A 20,362-nucleotide genomic window follows, 5' to 3' on the forward strand; every position below is an offset into this window, starting at 1 on the left:
TCCTCCTTTTTTGAACTTCCTGAGTGGCAGCTATGCAATACATACTTCCCCGATAAATGAAACCACTCAGCTTGATTCTGTAACAAGCATGAGCCATGCTGAGAAGTAAATAATATCATGACATAGTAAAGGATGTTGTGGCCAAGCCCGTAGCTAGTGTGAAAGGGAACGGAAGATGATCTCCAGCTTTTTTGTGGTTCAAATAGAGAGGGGGGTTTTGCAGGCAAGCTCTTCAAATGTGCTAAGCCCAGTATGCAAAATTTTTTCAGGGGAGAGACAAAACCGTTTCATTCTTTTAACAACTGCCCTGACAATATGTGTTTTTGCGTACATTTTTTTCAACAATTGGAATTTGAAGTTCTACAAAAATTTCTGGATCACCTGGAACAGATACTACAGATTTAAGAAACTGCAATAACAAAAATTCTCAAAATTTTGGGCTTAGTTGATCTGAGCAGCTGGCTGACAATATGTTGAAGCCAGATTGCTAAAATTTGCTGTCTGTGGGATTTTTCTGTCTGGAGCAAATGTGTGAGTTGTGAATTATGTAAACAGCTGTTTCATGTGTATATATTGGGGAAGTGCTTCTCGCTCAAAGTTTCTGGGTTTTAAAAACATTTCTAATAAGAGAACTGCACTGTGTATGGTGACAGGGAAATTATTTGATCTGTGGATTGATAGCAGCATCAACAACTTTATAGGTTGCTTTAAGTTAATGAGATTTTTTTTGTTTGTATCCCGCAGTTCCGGATGGAGCCCCTGAGAATGTGAAGATTGTTGCTCTGACAAGAACTGACATCAAGATCACCTGGACGGTGAGTAGATTTTGTCATTGGGGTCACAATGTCTTAGCTCTGGGTTTTAAGCAAATGGTCACATTGCTATTGAAGAGAGTTATATGGAAAGTCTCAGTTCTACCATGAATTTATAAGGAAGTTTTGGAAGGACACTGTTCTACAATTAATTTTGAAGAGAAATATGGAATGTCTGCGTTCTACGATGAATATTGTTCGGGAGGTTTGGTGTTCTGTGTTTATGTTGAAGGGGTTATGGAAGTCTTTAATTCTGTCAACGAATGTTGAAGAAAGTTACAAAAGATTCTAATTTCTACTTGTGAATGTTGAAGAAAGTTATGGAAGTCCTTCGTTCTGTCTATGTATGTTGAAGGAGTTGTAGAAGCCTCCATAGTCCTGCATCTTCTACTACAGATTTTACCTACTCCATGATTTATTAACCCATCGTAAGATTTGTAGATCACAGAACTAAGGAAGAAGAAAAATCTTAGATTTGTTTCAGGGACTGGTGATCGACATATAGGATAGGGAAAGAAAACTTGAGCACAGTTGGCCTACTGGGTTTCCTGTCAGCAAAACACTGAGCCTCACTAACTCTTGTAGTATGTTGTTGTTGTTGTTATCGATCCAGCTACAGCTGGGCTCTTGCCTTTCTGTTAATGCCATGTAGTGATAAGTGCAGGTTTGCTGCAGTGGCTGTAATGTTCCATAGAGTGTGTTGTCAATGTTAGGTCTTGAAGGCAGAAGTGTAGTTTTGATGTCATTTAGTGCTGTGCAGTGTAAAAGGTGATCTTGCAGTATGTAAATGTCTAAAAGTCATGTTTGCACTGGCTTGTCTGCAGACAATTATTAAGTTGTCTTAAATAAATGTATTTTTATATTGCCTTACTTAATACATTGTTGTGAAGGTGAAGTGCCTGAGCCATTGCTTAAAAAAAGAAAGGGAAGAGGCATGATACTGAAATTGTAAATAATCTCATATTCAAGCATAAATGTGCCGCTGTGTTTTTATAGTAGTTAAGGAAGCCACTGTTCCATCACAACAGACAACAGTCTTTGTCCTGTACAACCATACATTTTATGACTTGTGGAGATTGTGCATACGGGTAATTAGTCAAACCAGTGCATGTCAGAATATCCTGGTTGCATTGAGTGCAAGAAAATTAATGGTGACGGGTGATTACTGTGTGCTGGAAAACTGAGGGAAGTGGTAAAGGCCGGTATAGTTCTTGCTTTCTCACCGTCGTGATCAGGCGCACATTTTTTTTTCCATGCCTGTTGTAATACTTTGCTCTTGTTAAGAAAAGTTTTGTCATTTTTGTCTAGTCTAGCTGTCAAAGAGGATGCTGTGTTGCCAGTGCTGTCTGATTATGTTGCACCTGTGTGGTGCTGTTTGTTCTTCTTAACATTTTGAACTTGTGAGGTCGCTGTACCAGTTGTAGATGGTTGGCAGGTGCTCTGGTGTTTTCTCCTCTTTCTTTCCTGTCAAACATCAGTTGACCATATCTCTCCTCCTTCTTTTATTTGTATGTTACTCTCTAGTAATATTTTTAATCTTTGGGATAAATATGTTCTACTTGTGTTGCAAGTGCTGTAAAGCTCTAATGAAAACTTCAACGAAAACCCCAACCACCGGCCCAGGATGTATTTTTCAGTATCCTGTAAACCCATGTACCAAGGGCTACCCTTGTTCCAGTAGTCCAGCAGAGATGGGGATCTGGGAAATGTCAAGGTTCAGGGTTCAAGGGATAATATCTGTGTTGTCATTGTTTCTTTTTAAAAAAAATGTGAATGACGGGGATTTGCATCTTAGAGAAAGTGTTTCTAAAATTATATTGTTTCGATAGTGCTTAGTGTGAAGATGGAAAGTATTTCTAAAATTTTGCTTTTTGGTTACCCTACATTTTAAAGTAAAATCAGTATCAATCTCTACTCCCATCTGAAATCTTTTAAGATTTGATCCAGCAGGTTGTAACATTACTTTTGAGACACCTTTTGAGTTTTTTGGTTGCTATGGAGTAACCCATCACTGTCCTTGTGTTTTGTGCTGGGGTTAAGGCCCCTGATGTAAGCCTCTGGAACAGCGAAATCCTCATGGGCTACCGCATCCGGTACCGCCGAGAGCTGGACACCACAAACAGTGCCAACTGGCGCTACAAATACGCGACAGGCCTGGAGGCGCAGGTGATGTACCTTGTGGCGGGGGCCAGGTACTCCTGCAATGTCCAGGCCTATAACTATCTCGGTGGAGGTCCGTGGAGTGTCAGTGCCTTCGGATATCTCGAGATTGGTATTTGATCACCGCAATTGCTGTTCTTGGTGTTATCTCGTTTATCTTTTGAATTGTTCCCCTAGTTTTGCAGTTCCATACCTTGTTTGGGTGTTGTCTTTATTTTCCTCCTACAGATAATGAATTTTAAAAAAGTTTCTTTGCTCTTTGTGGTGAAGTTTCATCCTGTTGGCATGCTTGATGTTGGAAGTCCACGTTCATGTTTTGGTCACACCACTGCAGATTTCAGCCTCGTGATTTGGCGGCCTTTAAGGTTCATAATTTTTTTTATTAGAGTTAGACAAATCCATTTAAACAATGTGTAAAAGAAAACTTTAAGATATGAAGAAATTTCTTGCAATAGTACTGAGCATGATGAGTTATGTGGAACATATTGACTGATTGTAAGACAACATGCTTGTAACAGAAAGTAATGTCGGTAATGGTATAAGCAATACTTTAATTATGCAACCAAAAACATTCTGATGTATTTTCCCCCCATGTTTCGACTGAAATCTGTAGCGGTAATTCTTTGTTATGACAGTTCCTGGTTCTTGAAGTTGAGAAAACTTCTTGTTCTTTTTTACTTTTTCTTTTGTGATCAAAGTGTTTGGCAGCATAATTTTGGCAGGGTGTTTGGTTGGTTGGTGGGAGGGTTACACTGGAGAGAGAAAGAATTTTTTGTATACGGTGGAAGAAGGAAAGAGTTGTTTGCCATAAACCTCTTCTAAAACTGATTGGATGTTGTGTATTTGTCAATTGTTCGTCTGGTTGGGAGTTATCGCCTTTGCTCTTCCATCGATTACTTATGTCCCATGTACTCCAATCCATACTACCTCCACCACCTTTGCCCCCTGCCAGCCACTTTCTCCACCCCATCACAACAGTGTTATAGATGTACTTATTGTGCTGATTTGTTCCGTAGCTGGCACCTGAAACTGGCATGCTTTTCATTTTCTGTTTTATTTCCATGTTTTCTTTTCATTTTCTACCATCTGAATATTTACATTTTTAAAAAGCATGCCACAGAATTACTTTTTTATGTTTGACAGCAATGTTCTTTTTATTTTTACCTTCCCCCTGAGGTTAAAACATTTATTAAATAATGAGGATGGGTAATTGAATGGTCACAATATCCAAAGTGTTTGTCCAGCACCTGTGGTGTAGTAGTTAGGCTCTTCACCATTGCACATAGGAGATGGTAGTTTGATTTCTGTTTGGAGAAGCTGTTTTTTTTTCGTGTGTGTATGTCTGTCTGCTAGGATGTTGTGCCATCCCGGTCAGGTCAGAGCAGCCCATCTCCCAAATGATGTACATTGTGTCAAAAGGGCTGTAAAACAATAGAGAAAAAAGTGTACATGCTTCTCCCCTTTACAAAAAAACCCAAACCCAAACGAAACCTCCTACCTTGTGTTATCAGCCACCTGGGAACTGGACGTGGAACGGCTACATGGTCCAGGACATGGTGCAATACCGAGAAGAAGGGGCAGAGGCCTATCGAGAGGAGGAGGTCAACTTCAATCAGAACACCTTCATTAAGAGAGGCTTGACCATAGGGGTCAAATATGAGATCCGGGTTCGCGCATGTAACACAGTGGGTTGTGGCCCGCCCAGTGTGCTCCAGGTTTTCCGTGTGGGAGATATTGGTAAGATATTTCAGGAAATGAGCTCTCATGTAAGCCCTGAGGCACATGCTTTTTAACAAGTCTGCGGTTGAAATTTCTTGCTTGCAGGTTTCTTATGAGAGACTGAGCTTTTCGTCTTTTTAGTAATATATAATAGACAGTATGCTGGTAATGATCAGTATGAAATGTGCTGCTTCTATGAAAAACCCAGCAGCTGTAAATCTTGTTCAAGTTGTCTTCTTAAAGAGTAGATTTAAGTGAAAATGCCTACTTCTGTCTTATATGTAGTGCAATACATCAGTATTCAATGAACATATATGAATATATGCACACACTTTTGAATTTGGCTAAAAGAACAGACATTATACTTGAAACAGTTTTTCTTTCAATTTGTGACAAAACGTGGTTTTTCTTCAAATGGCAAAGCTCATTTAGATAAAGCAGGATTGTTCTCATGATGATACATCACAGAAGTTTCAGGAGGAAAGAAAGTCACTGAATTTGCTGGTCAAAGGAATGTGATAGCCTTGTGGGTAATTAAAGTGAAGTTCTTCAAAGCTAAACTTGAGATAAAGTGAAGTTTCACTCCACCATCAATTGCTCTAAAACGATGATATGACTTGTAGGCTTTCTCATTCTGGTACAGAGAACCTTACTTTAGTAAACACTGCTATAATGTGATAGGTCCAACTAAAGAGTTCCATATCATACTCACTATAAGTCTTTTACTGAAGATACTGATTTGGCTGCATCTCTCTGTTAGAGAGCAAATATGTCAGTCAAAGAATTTAGCTATTCAAGGCTGTTGCAAAAAAGAATATTTAAAAATGGACACTGAAATTGTATTTTTTAACTTTGACCCCCCCCCTCTTCCCTTCTTTTTTTGTTTCTGTCCCTCTTCTTTTGTTTTTGTCTATTTCGTTTAGCTCTTGGTGTTGTGATTGGCTTTTTTGATGGGATGTGGACATTTTTGTGTATATTTGACTGGTATTTTTGTTGTGGGACTGTTGGTCTGTCTCTGACACTGCATGTTGTTCTACTCTGTGATGTACCGCTTGTTTTATTTATTATATTATTCAGACTATTTTCTTTTAGTCAGTTACTAATCTGAGCAATGATTTGATGTACTAATGAATTTCCATTTGGAAACTAATGCATACTAAATACATGTTGGCACCTCATTAACTGACTTAAATAAACCCAAAACACAGAAGAAAGCCAGAAAAAAGACAATTTTTGAAAAATACTATTTTCTTACTAGTACTTTTTGAAAAAATGAAATGTTAAGGGATGATTCTGAAACCCCAGCAAATTGATAAAAATGTAAAAAGGATGAATGTTAGTTCCCAATACATTCTTGAAATGTAATGAGATGATTGTCTCATTTTTTTTTTTTCAGTGAATGTACCTAAGACCTTTTGTTCCCAAATTTCTTAATTGCATGACGACTTTACATGTAGCTGACCTTGTTCTTGACCTACTCCACGAATGGCATTGACCTTCGTTTCATCTTTCTCAACTTGTGTGCGCGTTCCCCTCCAGCCCCGACTGCGGCTCCGGTTCGTGTGACTGTCACAAGTCTAAGTTCCACGGACCTGGAGATCACCTGGCAACCCCCGCCGAAGGACAACATCAACGGAGTCTTGATTGGATACACGGTAAGAATGCTGACCGTTTTCATCATCTTCGTCATTGTCATCATCATTGCTGTAAAAAAAAAGTAGAGTAAAAAAGAAGGGTCGCAGGATATGTTTTGAACAAAGTGATGTAGATAATACAAATACTGAGGAAATGGTCTAAGACGACCTCTCATTGTTGAGGAGAAAAAGGGGTGTCTTAAACAAATGGCCCTCTTACACAGTTTCATTAAAAATTTTTAAAGGGGGGGGGGCATGGGCAGTTTTTAAATTTATTTATGGTGTTTTACGGTGCTCACAAAAGCATAAGGTCATATGAATACCTCAAATGGGAAGTGGGAGATGGGATGTTTTTATTTAATTTTTTAAAGGTGTCCCAAGACTCATGGAAAACTGTAGAGAGTGTAATGTACTCGTTTCGCCAGGTTCTGTACTGGAGTTCACCCACTGATACGTGTGAGGAGAGGAGTCCGAACTCGCTGCTGGAAAGTGGGCTGAGTGTGCTGTTGGAGGATCTCAACCCTTACACCATCTACTGCAGCACTGTGCAGGCAGTCAATCTGGCAGGAACTGGTCCCAAGAGTTCCCTGATTGCCAGGCGCACTTTGGAAGATCGTAAGCCACCATCTTGCCCGCTTGTCTGTGGTTGTCTATGTAGAAGTGGAGGGGGGGTGGGGGGTGGTGGGAATCAGCTTTTTTTCCCCTTAAAAATGGAAAAATGGGAGCCATTTTGTTTTTATTCAAATTTACCCCAAAAGATCTGCAAAAAAAATATTTTAGGAGCTTTTTTTTTCTTCAAAATGTGAACCATTTTGTTTATATTCAAATTTGCCCCCCAAAATCTGCACAAGAAATGTTTTAGGCAATTGATCATTTAAACTTTCACAGCACTTGTCAGTAATTTTGTCCTTTATTGTGTTTGGTTGATGTAGTCATGCAGCTAGTAAAAGCAAGGTGTATTATTAGCAAAATAATGTGTTAAGTTCAAACAAAACTTTGTGTTGCTACAATATGTAATGGTAGAGTAGAGGAAGGCAGGACTCAGCTTATTTCCGTAATCATGAAACTAAGTTATCAATATGCTATTGAGTAACTTTTCAACCATTAAAGATTCCATGGAAACCCCAAAACCAAAGACACAAATTTTAAAAAACCTACTAAAAGTAGGCAGAAGCTAACAAATCAAACACTCTTTTATTTTCTAATCACACTGCATTGCTTGCATAGGAATGGGCATGAGACAGACACCCCCCTCCCTCCAAAAAAAACAAAAAACAAAAACAAAACCCCCCCCACAAAAATAAACAAAACATAACTGAACCAAACCAGCCAAGAGGAAAGAGGTTGTGCAAATCTGAAAAAAACAACAATCAGTTAAATAAGTATGAGAAATTTAGCAGTATAAAAAGTGGACCATATGTACTAAAATGTCAAATTTGAAACATCAAGAACTGAGGCATGAGGTAAAGATTCTTTTCCCGTTGAGGGGTCACTCAAAATTGTTTTTAAAAATCTTGCTCTTGCACGACTCGGAGGAGTTATAAAGAAAATAAAGATTTTTGTACCTGTCCCTCTTTATGAAGGTTAGTGCTACATTAAGGTTTCTATTTCATTTCAGAGAGGTTTCCATGTGTGTGCATGTAGGATATAATATTAATTAAAGAGTGATTTAAACGAAGCCATAATGTCTTTCTCCCTATTTAAATATAAATGATTGAATGAGCTGTAACAACATCTCCTAAAACTTCCCCTGTAAACCAGTTTAAAAATGTGGCAGTGAACCAGTTTTGGAAAATGAAAGGCAGTACATACATCTAAGCAGCAGTAAAGAAGTTATGTTAAAGTGTCTCTTTAAATGTGGTTGTTTCCCATTGTTTCCTCAGGTCCGGGTCCTCCGGCCAACTTGAGGTTCAGCAACATCGGTCTGGAGGAGCTGGTGGTACAGTGGGACCCGCCAATAGTGCCCAATGGCCTCATCAAATCGTACGAACTACAGTACTACGTCACGGTGGATGGGGGTGAGTGACAGAAAGCACCGTCAAAATTGTGGAAGACAGCCACTTGGCGATATGGGCCACCTGAAGAAAAGTGGTCACTTAGACTGATAGATGTCTTACAATGGCATTATAGTGTGGGAAATGAGGGGAAATGGGGAGTGGCCATTTGTGTATATGATTGATTCATTCAGGTGGCTGTTAGAGCAGGTCTGGCTATACATCTATCCTTTTAGAATTTGGTGAAGTTTGAGAGACATAAATTGCTTGCTTCCTTTTTTGAGTAATTGGTTATGTTGAGGAAATTTTTGTCCCACAACATTTCTGACAGTATTAGTGTTTTGTTGAATTTTATTTTGCAACCTTCATGACTGAATTTGGTGCTGTTGTCGAATCTTTGTAACCTATAAGGCTTGAACTGTTGGTGTTGTAAAATCATCATTATAAGGTAGGGATGTGTGTATAATAAACAGTAAAAAGTCAACAGCATTTATGGTTTAGACTTTACTGAGAACATGACAAAAAGGGAACTCCCTAAGTGCCAAGGAAGAGAACAGGAAAAAAATGAAGCAGAGGGATGAGTATTGCATCGCTTAGAATTTGGGTACAAGAGTGCAGCAGAATTCTATTTTTTTCAACAGAACCGCGTATATATTGTTTAAGCTGTATTGCATAACACTTAAAACAGAAATTGGTATTGTCGTATAGTATTTTTTAAATCATAAAATGCTTTTGACTGAAATTGTTGGTGTGTTTTTAACTTTAGAACACAACCTTCAGAGCAGAAATAGTTTGTGTGGAAACTTTATTACACTGCCTTCAGGGAGGAAAACGTTGATGTAGTAGCATTTTTATTATGCAACCTTTTTGGGGGGAAATTGGCGGTGCTGTAGAAACTTCATTACACTACAGTAGTCTCCGCCTAAACGCACGCTATTCAAAAGCATGCTCCGCTCAAACGCACGCTTTCGTCATCTGACGGGTTTTTACTATATAATTTAGACGTACAAACGCATGATCACTCTCTCTAAAAGCACGGTCCGATCCGTGAAACACACCGACAAGTTAAGCTTGACAAGGAGAAATTTTCACTACAACCTGCACAGCCTGCATAAGACAAGCCTAGAAAACCGGATAGTTGGTGAGACTGCCCCTCACGCCGAACAAAGAGAGTGATGGACGGCGTTTTCACTCCCAACTTGCCACAGAAACATAGGTCAAGGACTAGTTGGTAAAAAGTTGGGGGACTGACATGATTTTTTTTTATTGGTCACTGGAAATGTATCTTTGAGAGAAGGTTTCTGACTGGTGTTTGGGTGACGACGTTTATTTTAATGTTAAGTTAGACCTAGGCCTGATGCGCGACACGCGTAAAACACTAGACAGGCCTCTAGATCTATAGCCAAGTAAGCCTAATCAGCTGCGCTCGAAGAACTTAAGACGTACTTTTTCAACGAATCGCTAAAGAAATGTTTTTAGGAATGTAGAGATCTATGATGCTGATGTCGTCCATGAATTTACCGTAGGGGGTGGTCCCTTGGAAAGCCATGTGGTTGGGCCATCGTCTCTATAACTATCACCAACAGTTCCCTCCTAGGCTATCTTATAGTGCATATTCATTACATTGAGTCTTGTCTTTCTCCCCCCAAACGCCTTTGTATTCTTAAGCCCAGTCGGGGAATCCTTCACAAAACAGTCATGTGTTGTCACATCATCGGCCAAAATGACCCCCACCCTCCAAGGGAGGTCACTACAGTAATAAGGAATTGAGATGACTGCACCCCTTCCTCCCTTTGCAAAGGTTCATGCTCCATATAAACACATGCTAAAGAGCCCTCCCAAGCACCGTGCGTTTAGGCGGAGACCATTGTACCTTGAAAGCAGAAATTGTCAGAGTTGAAATTGGCTATGCTGTACAAGGATAATCTGTTACCTATGTTTTTATTTCATCTTGGAGATTTCAGTACTTTGATTTGAAGACTGATTTCTGTGTCAAGTAATGACCTACTAGGTCTTGTAGTTTTCTCTAAAAGACTGTAAGTTATGAATATTTGAATTAGATGCATGGAGTTTCTGTGGGTATAGCTCTATCAGAAAAGAGCTGTAGATTTGTAATTTCAGTTGAGAAATAGAATTGTTATTATCAGTTGCTGATGAACTGATTTTCTCTCTTGCTTTTACTTTTAAATTCTAAAGAAACGGCCAAGGTGACGCGGACACTAAGTGGCAGCGAGACACAGCAGAATGTGACAGACTTGGCAGAGGAGGAGAGGTACACGTTCACCCTGGCTGCCTTTACTGCTATCGGGAAAGGGAATGTGACACAAAAGAGTGTCCGCACCGGATGGCAGCCTGGTAAGTCTAGGAAAATAGGTTTTTTTCCAGAGAAATGTTGCTGAAATCCTAGATATCGTTGAGCTGCTGTTAAATTGTAGGCTCCAAAGTCTAAAATTTTGAAATAAAAAAAAAATTTGCAATTTCTTTATCTGTGGTATTGGTTGCATATGCTCAAGAAATATTTTGTCAAGATAAATTCTAAATAGAGAGAAACAACAAGGTAAGATTGAAGAATGAAACAGTTTTTTGTCTCTCCAGTAAAATTTTGGTTTCTGAGCTTAGAACATTTTAACAGCTTGCTGACAGTATGTAGAATGTTTCCCTTGGGGGAGGGGAGAGGAAAAGGGGGGGGTGCATTTACATTGAATTTGTGAATCCCAGTGTGATTTTTCTCATGAGTAATACAACTATCATCTGTTGCTCTGTGTGGCCGCAGGTTCCCCTGATCCGCCTGGGCGGCCGACCGTCATGCGTCAGTCGAAGAACCTGGTCATCACGTGGGAGAAAAGAGGGCCAGGGAAGTCGCCAATTACAGGCTATCTGGTCCGTTCCAAAGAGAGAACAAGCAGACAAGCCAGGTCCACGGGTATGTCATGTCGTACATTTGATACAATTCTGTGTCTGTGAATTTTTTTTGCTTTTAACAAATTGTAATTTTTCAGGGCAGCTTTCTTGGGTTTTGTTTTTCCTAGAAATATTTGTTAGAGGTTGATTTCCTTTAGTGTTGTAATTTTCCAGGAACTTGTTCATAGTTGGTATCATGTAATGTTTTGTTTCGCTTAAAACTTGTTGCTGTAGTTTTATTTTCTGTGTTTTGTTTTTCTTAGCACTCATTCAAGGCTGATTTCTTTGTGTTTTTATAAGAACTCTAACTCTTTGGGCCCGTAATTGTTTTCCACTGACACGCCCATTATGCTGGAATTAATTTTCTCAAAAGCACCCATTACAATAGAATACCTTATTCAAATTGATTCTGTTGCCATATTTTTTCAGTGATTTAATACTACTGGAAAAGTGATTGAACGAACTATCACAATAGATGGGTTGCCTGGTTCTTTGTGTTATTATGTAAGAGCAATTGCGCTATAAAGGGGGGTAATAACTGAAAAATCATTAAATCGGCTAGTTTGATGAGTTTCTTCCAGCTTACTGTCACCACTACCCATGAAATACAGACTGATACTCAACAGAAATGTTTATAAGTCACCTTTGTCTCAATACCACACAAGTAGGTATTCCAGAACAGATCTTGTTCTATAATTTATATTTGGAGTATTTTTGTTTTTAATCTTGCATTTTCTCTAACCTATGTGGTCATTATCATGTCAGTATGTTTCTCTTTTCTAGAAGATAAATGAATTTTAAAACCCCCCAAAAAACAAAAGACTCAGCAAATGGCTAATTCCATTTTCAAAGCTTATTATTTTGGAAAAGAAAAGTACGGTTTCTGGGATACTTAAATAGGCGTAAGAGCCTTGAACACTTAGCTCTCACAGGCAACATGGAAGGCAAACAAGTTAGGGGTAGAACCAGACCATTCTTCTTTCGAGAGCCTAAACAAATAGGTGACGGGGAAAGATCAGGATAATATAGCTTTTTTGAGAGCAGTTGAACAAAGGAATGAATGGAGAACGATGATCATCTATGTCTGTTGCAGATCTGGCACTTTATGATGATGGTTGTTATTTTTTTTGGTTAATATCCTCAGCCTCAAACAAGTGGCAGGAGTTGGTGAGAGTGAACAGTCCCGAGCCTTCTGCCACGGTGCACCTCAGCCTTCTCAAGCCTAATGTGAGCTATGCTTTCCGGGTCAGGGCCATCAACTCATATGGAATCAGCAACGCCAGCTTGGCGACAGACTTCTATGAAACGCCCAGCTCTTGTGAGTTTGCCGTCATCACATAGCAGTGGGGGAAAGTTTTTTATTTTTTTGTTTTTTGTCCGATATTCAAGGTGGAATTTTGCAGATGATTGGAGGGAGCCATCAACTTGTACTGTATCCTGGCCACCAATACCAATGAGATGCCAGGGGAGAATTTTTGTTAATTGTGTTGTCTAATGATTTAGATGGACTATTGTGGGTGGTTAGAGGGTGCTAGTGATAGATCTTACTTCTTTCCTTTCCCTCTTTTGTTTCTGTCTGTCCAGTTTACTTTTTCCTAGAAGACCATTATTGTGTCCACATGCTTCTTTTTATTCGAAGTAGGGGAATTTTTTTGTCATGGATTATTTTTGTGTTGTCTGTTTACATTCCCCTTTAAATTTATTTATTGGGATAATCTTATAAATTCTGATTGTTGTCTTTTCCTTGCTCTTGCTGCAACCTGCATTCAATGTGTGTGTGCATGTGTGCAGTTATTGGTTTGAGGCCACCACTGGTAGGTCTTATTTCTTTACTTTCCATCTGTTGTTTCTTTCCGTCTGTCTTACTTTTTCCCAGCACTAAACGACCATTATTGTGTTGATGTGCTTCTTTTTACTGAAAGTTGTCTAAAAATTTCTTTTGTGTTTAAACTGGCCCTAATTTCTGAAAAGTTGAAAAAAAAGCCATTTTTTATCGTGACACTTCTTTTTGTATGAGATCTTATGGAATATTTAGGACTGTCCATTGCTTCTAGAACTGTATTTTCTTTTACTGCAATTAAATAAAATGTTATACAATATTTATGCATTACCTTTAACATCTCCCAAAATATTTCAACCTTTCAAGTAGTACAAGATATTTCTGTTCCGTCTGTAACATCATTCAAAATGTTTCTACCCATCCAATAAATTACCGTGATGTTTTCTGTTCCAGTGATTGTGAGGAAATCGGCACCGTTCTACACACAGTGGTGGTTCCTCATCATTGTGGCCCTGATTGGCATCGTTCTCATCCTACTGGTTATCACAACTCTGTGTTACATGGGCCAGAGACGCAACAAAGGCAGTGAGTTGTTTCTCCTCTGTTTGACTTAACGTTCCTGTAATAAGGGGACTGATGTTGTAAATGTGTTATGGAGATACTGACAAAGAGAATTACCGTTGAAATTGTCCAAGATGGCCACCAACTGTTAAAGAGAAAAGTTGTTGTCTTAGACGGATGGATGCCTAGGGTAGTGTCATTGTGATATAGAAAAATGCAAAGGGAGAAGTGGGATGGCTTGTGGCTGTTTGTACAGTGAATTGTCTTGGACAGTGGACCTTAAGAGCAGGTTTGACTTTATTATGAAGTCGTGTGAGCTTCCAGTTAGAAGGAATACAAAACTGTAAGTTGTTGAACACCTCTTCTGCTTGCAGGGAATAAATGCTCTGCCTTTAGGTTCACAATGAATATTTACATTACCTTTTGGCTGGCAATACCTAAATATGTTGCCTTTTTGTCTCACAATGAATATATACATCCCCTTTTGGCTTATTATACATAGGTACATTTCTTCCTGGCTCACAATGAATATCTATTGCTTTTGGCTTAACATAGTCCTGCCACTGACAAGTGTATGCACTCCTCACCTGCACCTGAAGACATGAACATCAGCTCTCGTGAGTTGTTATTTTTTAAAGTAACTATAAAGCACACCAAATAACAACTGGTCATTAGTTTTATATGCTGCCGTTAAAAAAAAGTTTTGTTCAGGATTTGATGCAAAGCAAAGGACATGTGTAGTTATCTGATCTTTAGAGGCATTGTTGAGTCAAAATCTACAATTTATAAGCGTGTGTCTTGAAGTAGTTTACTGACATTGTGTGTATTTTGAAGAATTCCTTTAATTTTTCCCTCTGTTGCAGGTGGTGAATGTGGTTTGTGTTCGCTTTTGATCATTCTATGTATCGGCTAGATCTGTTCCTGGCGAAATATGGCTATTGTCATGCCTCAGAGAACACTCTATGCTGGTGGTGGTTGGAAGGGGCAGCTGTTTGACTCCACTTTTTTTCTTGTCCTTTGCTGTTTCTATTAGTATGTCTGTCTAGCTTCATTCTGGCACCTAATGATTGTTATGTCAATGTGCTTCTCTTTACCCAAAGCTCAAGGACTGTTTCTTAAACTCTGTTGTCTGAACACGAACAACTATTTTGTCTGTTCAAACAGAAGACCTGAAGCGATCAACGACCAACACTACCATGATGTCCGTGACCCCAGAGCCAGAAGACGGTGGATTCCCATCTCTAGAGCTGCAACGTTCACGCAGAAGTCTGAACAGAAACGGCAGAGTACAGAACAATATATATGCCAGGTGAGAACTGACTGTTAACAAAGTTCGAGGCATTTCCCACTCTTCAGACTTGTGGTTGAAAAGTGAACAATTAGATATTGTGTCTAATCAGAAACTCTTTTCTGATCGGGTACTTTTCAGGTTTTTTCTTTTACATTCATGATTTGATCTGTGTGGTTATTTTCAAATATTTGGTACTTTTTAATAGTTGTGTTTGAGGTTTTTTCCGTTCATATCTCGTTCTGTGTTACTATTAGTATCCAGTATGTGGTACTTTTGGTTGTTAGGTTTCATGTTCCTCACATTCATATCTTGGTCCTTGTAGCTATTGTAATAATTATTATTATCATGATAGTATTTGTGGAGTTGAAGGCTGTCAGTTATGAGTAATTTGTACTAACTGTACCTTGTCTTCTGGTCTTCTCCAGTGAGTCTATAGGTGGCTCATCCTTTATTCCTCTCTCCTTCCACTCCTCTAGTCTTCCTCTTCCCGTCCTTTCCTGTGAGTCTGGTGTGGTTTGTCCCCCATTTATGTCCCTAAAGGACTAACTTTTCCCCCCACTTGGATTGAAATATCTTAAATTGACTGCTTTATTGTATTGTTTGTGATATCTTAATGAGAGTTTGTTTTTGTTTGTTTCAGATTTATTAGTATTGTAGGGGGCACTTTGAGGGCGCCACTGATAGGTCCTACTTTTCTTTCCATCTTTAGTTTATGTCTGTCTTGCATTTTCTTTGCACTAAATTATTGCCATTGTGTTCATATTCTTCTCTTTACTCAAACAAACAAAACAAACTGATGTTTTTTAGACCTATATTTGTCCTGTTCTTTGTATGTACTGAGTGCTCAGATGAAATATCTGGTTTTATGATTGAAACCCATAACTTTGTATTCATTCCTGTATGTTGATGAACTGATTAGCATTCAATAGTAATTATGTTAAATTGAGTGTCATATATTGATGCTGCGATGCTCTGTCATGTAATTGATTTCTTAAAATTTTGTCAACATGCAAAAAAACCCAAACCCTTGTGATTTAAATGATGGGAGACGACAGAAACGTTAGCTCACAAAACTGTTATGCTATTCATAGTACACATTTTCTCCTGATTTTTTTTTGGGTGGACTTGTAGATTGACCACCGCAGTGGTTATAAAGAAAAAAAAAGAGTTATTCTATTTTTTCCACACACACAGTGAGATCACAATGGCAGCTATATAAAGATTTTGTTTTTTGTTTGTTTTTAGGTCACCGCCTCGCCCAAGCCCTGCGAGCGTGACCTACTCGGAAGACTTACCTCCTGTGGCTGGGGCCTCAGGGGGTGGGGCTGTTGGTGGTGCTGCGGCCATCAAACCACCGATGTCAGACGACGGGAGCTCTGTCCTGTCGGAGAAACCATCCAACCTCGGTGACTCCTCTGATGAAGTGGTAAGAGAAGATGGTCTCATGGAGACTTGCAATGTCTGTATGAAGAAAACAAAGATTTGAAAAATATTAAGTGGACTTAACTGACCCCACTGAAAAAGAACTGAAATGTTTTTAAATGAAAAAATAGGAAGTCTAGTCTGCAGCAGCAACAAATAAGTTGAGACTTCCAAAAAAAAAAGGAAAGACAATTATTTCTATCTGTAGAGAAAGTCTCTTTGTAAAGCTAACTCATTTTCAAAATTAATTCAGTATGTGCAACAACCCAAAATTCACGCAGGTGCTATCTTAACCTTTTTTAAGCCATACCAGTCTTCCCTTCACGTTGCCATACCGGTTTTTACCGACTTTCCTGCTGTACGGATTTTACTGGCCTCACACACCGGATAAGGAGAACTACAATGGCTAAGGCTAGTTTCAATAAATAGAAACATCTCAATGAACACCAAAATGAAAGTCCTGAAATACTATGTTTGGTCAACCCTTCTATACGGCTGTGAATGCTGGACAATCACTAAAGAGAGTGAAAATAAAATAGAAGCAACAGAAATGTGGTTTCTTAGGAGACTGCTAAGAGTATCGTGGAAGGAAAAGAAATCAAATGAGGTAGTGCTTGATGAAGCCCATGGGGGACGCTCAATGTTAAAAGCAATCAGGAAACGACAAATGCAGTTTTTGGGACACCTGAATAGACATAAAGGTCTTGAACATCTAGCTCTCACTGGCAAAATTGAGGGCAAGCGAGGCAGGGGTAGGCCCAGAACAACATACTTAGGGAACCTAAACAAATGGGTAACAGGGAAAGATCAGGGAAACGTAGCTTTTTTGAGAGCATCTGAGCAAAGGAATGAATGGAAAACCACAATCGCAGATGTCTGTGGCAGATCTGGCACTGGATGATGATGATGAATTTAGAAGCTGATGTTCTAGGTCTTTTTATTTGAAATTTAATTGAAATACGTCACCTAGATCAAAAGCAAAAGCAATTTCTTAATTACATCCCTGAACCTCTGAGAAACACTGAAATAATTTGGTTCTGCTGTGCTGACCTGCTGACCTCTTTATGGTGCTAAAAGGGTTAAATAACAATAAGATATATATCGAAAAGAATATAAAACTCAAAACTCAAATAATCAGACTATCAGACCAATCAAACGTGACTTTGTCTTCCTTTCCAATAATTATGAGGACATCTTTTTTGTATGAAAGTGCTATAGGACTCATAATTATTGGCCCCTTGGATTTATCACATCTGCATGAGACAGCATACATATGTATGAGTAGAAAAGGAAAAAACAAAGAAAGAAGAAGAGAGAAGTGGAAAGGAGAGAGAAAGGGAGTAGTTGTTTTAGAGAGGGAGAGAGAAAGGTTAATATGTTCTTACTTTTATAATTGGTGTGATATTTGTGTAGTCAAAGATGAGGACACCGCAACGTCTGTTCCCGGTTTTGGGGACATCATTTTGTCTTCTTGCGTTTCTCATAGTGTTTTATCCTTTCTCTCAGCTTCTCTTTTTTTCTATGATGATCTCCTATCTTTTACCATAATGTTTTCTTATCCTTTTTTGTAATCTTCCCTTATCCTTTGTCATGATCAAAGGCGTCGGTGGCCTATTGGTTAGGCTCTCGGACTCGCAACCATAAGGTTGTGGGTTCGAATCCCGTCAGGGTCCCGACGTTGTGTCCTTGGGAAAGGCACTTTACATGAATTTTCCTCACTTCACCCAGTTGGGAATGGGTACCCGGCTATAGACAGCGAAAGATCTTGTCAGTTTGTTAGTGTTTAAGCGCTTAATCAGCTGCTTGCACTGTATGCTTCCCGGGAAGCAGAGAATGTTTCGGAGTGTTCTATGGTCTGCTGGGGTAATAATATAGTGTAGAGCGCATAGAGCCTGCTGTTGAGCGGGGATATGCGCTATACAAATGCTATTTATTTATTATTATTATTATTATCATCTCCTGTTTTTCATCATAATCTTTTCTTGCCTGTTTTCATGGTCTTGTTCCATTTAAAAATCATAATTGTATCCTGTGTTTTACCATAATCTTCTCTTGTCCTTCTTCCTGGTATCTTTTCTTTTCTTTTATGGTTATGTAGGACCTATTTTATACTCTATCATATGCTCTAATTTCATTGCAAGTTCCCGAAAACTCTTACTGAAAACAAACATCATGCTTTTTAGCACGTTTAGTCTATTCCTTTATTATAATGTTTGTCTTTAAATTGTTTTATAGGTCTTCTCTCTTCTTTTGTCGTAATATCTTCACTTACCCTTTATTATATTATTCCGTCTTCTTTTTTATTTCATCCTGTCTTGTACTTGATTATAGTGTCTTCACTTGCCTTTTATCCAAATGTCTTCTTTTATCCTTTATTATATATGTAATGCCTTTCATTCTTTATTATATTTTTTCTCTTATACTTTATTATAAGGTGTTCTCTTACCCTCAATAATATATTGCCTTTTGTTTGTTCAACTATTTGTTATTGTCTTTTATAATCTCATCCTGTTCTTGGTCAAGTATTTTCACATCTTCATCTGTCACTGATGATGATGAGTCTCTGTGTTTCTCTTTTAGTCGAGTGATGAAAGTGATGACAGCAGCAATGAATCCATTGCCAAAGTGCCGGTCCCTGCCTCCCCGCCACCCCCAGCCTTCAGCAGCAATTTTAGCAAGAGCCACAGCCACCACCACAACAACAGCAGCAGCGGCGCTGGCGCCAGCAGCAGCAGCAACAACAACAGCAGGCCTGGGAATTCTTCCTGGAGGTTCCAGAGCCCCAATAATGCCTACACATACACAGACAGTGAGGCGGAGAGCAGCCATTATGCCTTTAGCCTAAACAACGGCAACCTGGTCGTAAACAATGTAGCAGGGGCAAGAACTCCTTTGTCAGGATTTTCCTCTTTCGTATGACGAGAGCTGTGACAGATATTTTCTCCGCTGTACAGTTCTTGTTTTATGTGTTGTGATGAAAAAGAAATGAACAAAGTATTCATCTGGTCTAGAACAGATCTCAGGAAAAATTCTGTTATGTCATGGCAGAAACTGTGGATTAGGATTTCTTGGGGAGGAAACAACCCTCTTGTTGGAAGTGTTTTTTTTTTCATCTACAGCATTACACCGTGTATTCCTTGTCGATATGGAACTTTTATATTTCTGTGAGTACAAGCCTATGCATAAACATTCCAATAATCCATGTACAGTTGAGCTGATTACATCAAAAATTTTGAAATATATCTCTCCATATGGTGTGTTCAGAGATATGAAGTTCACACCTCAGGAGATTTGGACATTATGAGATTTTAGTTTGTTGAAGTACAGTGCTGTGTTTGGGGGCCAGATGCAGCTTTAGGAAGTGACCTTGTGATGAATTGTGGACTCTCATTGGCCCAAGTCTGAAAAGTTCCACCGATAAACTGCCCTCTGGTTTGGAAACATTTATTAACTTTGTCAACTTTTAGCATTCATGGTCTTTTAGTTTCTCTTGTTTTGCTGCTCTCGATGTTGACTTTTGCTTTTATTATTGGTAGTTCCACCATGGAAGTTTTATACTTAAGAAATTGTACACTGATTAATAAGAAACTGGAAGCCTAACTTTCTTGGAAATTTGTTCTCTCTCTTGTGCTATTCAGTAGCAGATCTTTGACCTATCCGCCTCTACAGAACAGGAAAATAACTTTGGATAGGAAAAAGAGACAGTTACTTTGTATAATTACTGAAAGTAAGCGTGAAATCCTGTGCTTGATCTTTGTTTGATTAGGTGAAATTGTCCAAGATGGCCACCCATTGTCGAGGAGAAAGGGGTTGTCTTAGACAGGTGGATGTGTTGGACAGTGTCATTCTAACAGAAAAAAAAAATGTAAGAGGGGAAGTAGGAAGTGGTCGTTTGTAACAGTGATTTTCTGGGACAGGTGGCTGTCAGAGCAGGTTCAGCTGTTTTTCTTTTTTACACATCTATCATATCGTCATTGCAGTTGGCTATTCACGTATGGAACAAAAGTTGAAAACTCAGGTCTTATGGCATTTGACCTAAGTACAATCTTGAAAAATCAGTTCTCACACTTTACTTTGCATCAATAATT

The 20,362-nt window shown here is 38.9% G+C and overlaps 1 protein-coding gene across 4 annotated transcripts in view; it reads left to right on the forward strand.

Moving 5' to 3' along the window:
- LOC101854312 (protein sidekick-2) overlaps positions 1-20,138 on the forward strand; it is a 71,410-nt gene extending 51,272 nt beyond the window's left edge. For 3 of the 4 annotated variants that reach the window (XM_013079487.2, XM_013079489.2, XM_035968355.1), the window contains exons 28-39: positions 745-815; positions 2,853-3,084; positions 6,231-6,346; positions 6,751-6,940; positions 8,209-8,343; positions 10,516-10,674; positions 11,093-11,242; positions 12,365-12,538; positions 13,454-13,585; positions 14,726-14,870; positions 16,098-16,278; positions 18,855-20,138. In XM_013079487.2, coding sequence (XP_012934941.1) covers positions 745-815; positions 2,853-3,084; positions 6,231-6,346; positions 6,751-6,940; positions 8,209-8,343; positions 10,516-10,674; positions 11,093-11,242; positions 12,365-12,538; positions 13,454-13,585; positions 14,726-14,870; positions 16,098-16,278; positions 18,855-19,193 — 2,024 coding nt within the window. In that variant the 3' untranslated portion in view covers positions 19,194-20,138. Of the gene's footprint in view, positions 1-744; positions 816-2,852; positions 3,085-4,483; positions 4,710-6,230; positions 6,347-6,750; positions 6,941-8,208; positions 8,344-10,515; positions 10,675-11,092; positions 11,243-12,364; positions 12,539-13,453; positions 13,586-14,725; positions 14,871-16,097; positions 16,279-18,854 lie in introns of all 4 variants that reach the window. The other variant, XM_035968356.1, reaches the window with a different exon arrangement.
- The last annotated feature ends 224 nt before the right edge of the window (positions 20,139-20,362 follow it).

Source organism: Aplysia californica, unplaced genomic scaffold (genome assembly GCF_000002075.1).
Source record: "Aplysia californica isolate F4 #8 unplaced genomic scaffold, AplCal3.0 scaffold00053, whole genome shotgun sequence".
NCBI lineage: Eukaryota > Metazoa > Mollusca > Gastropoda > Aplysiida > Aplysiidae > Aplysia > Aplysia californica.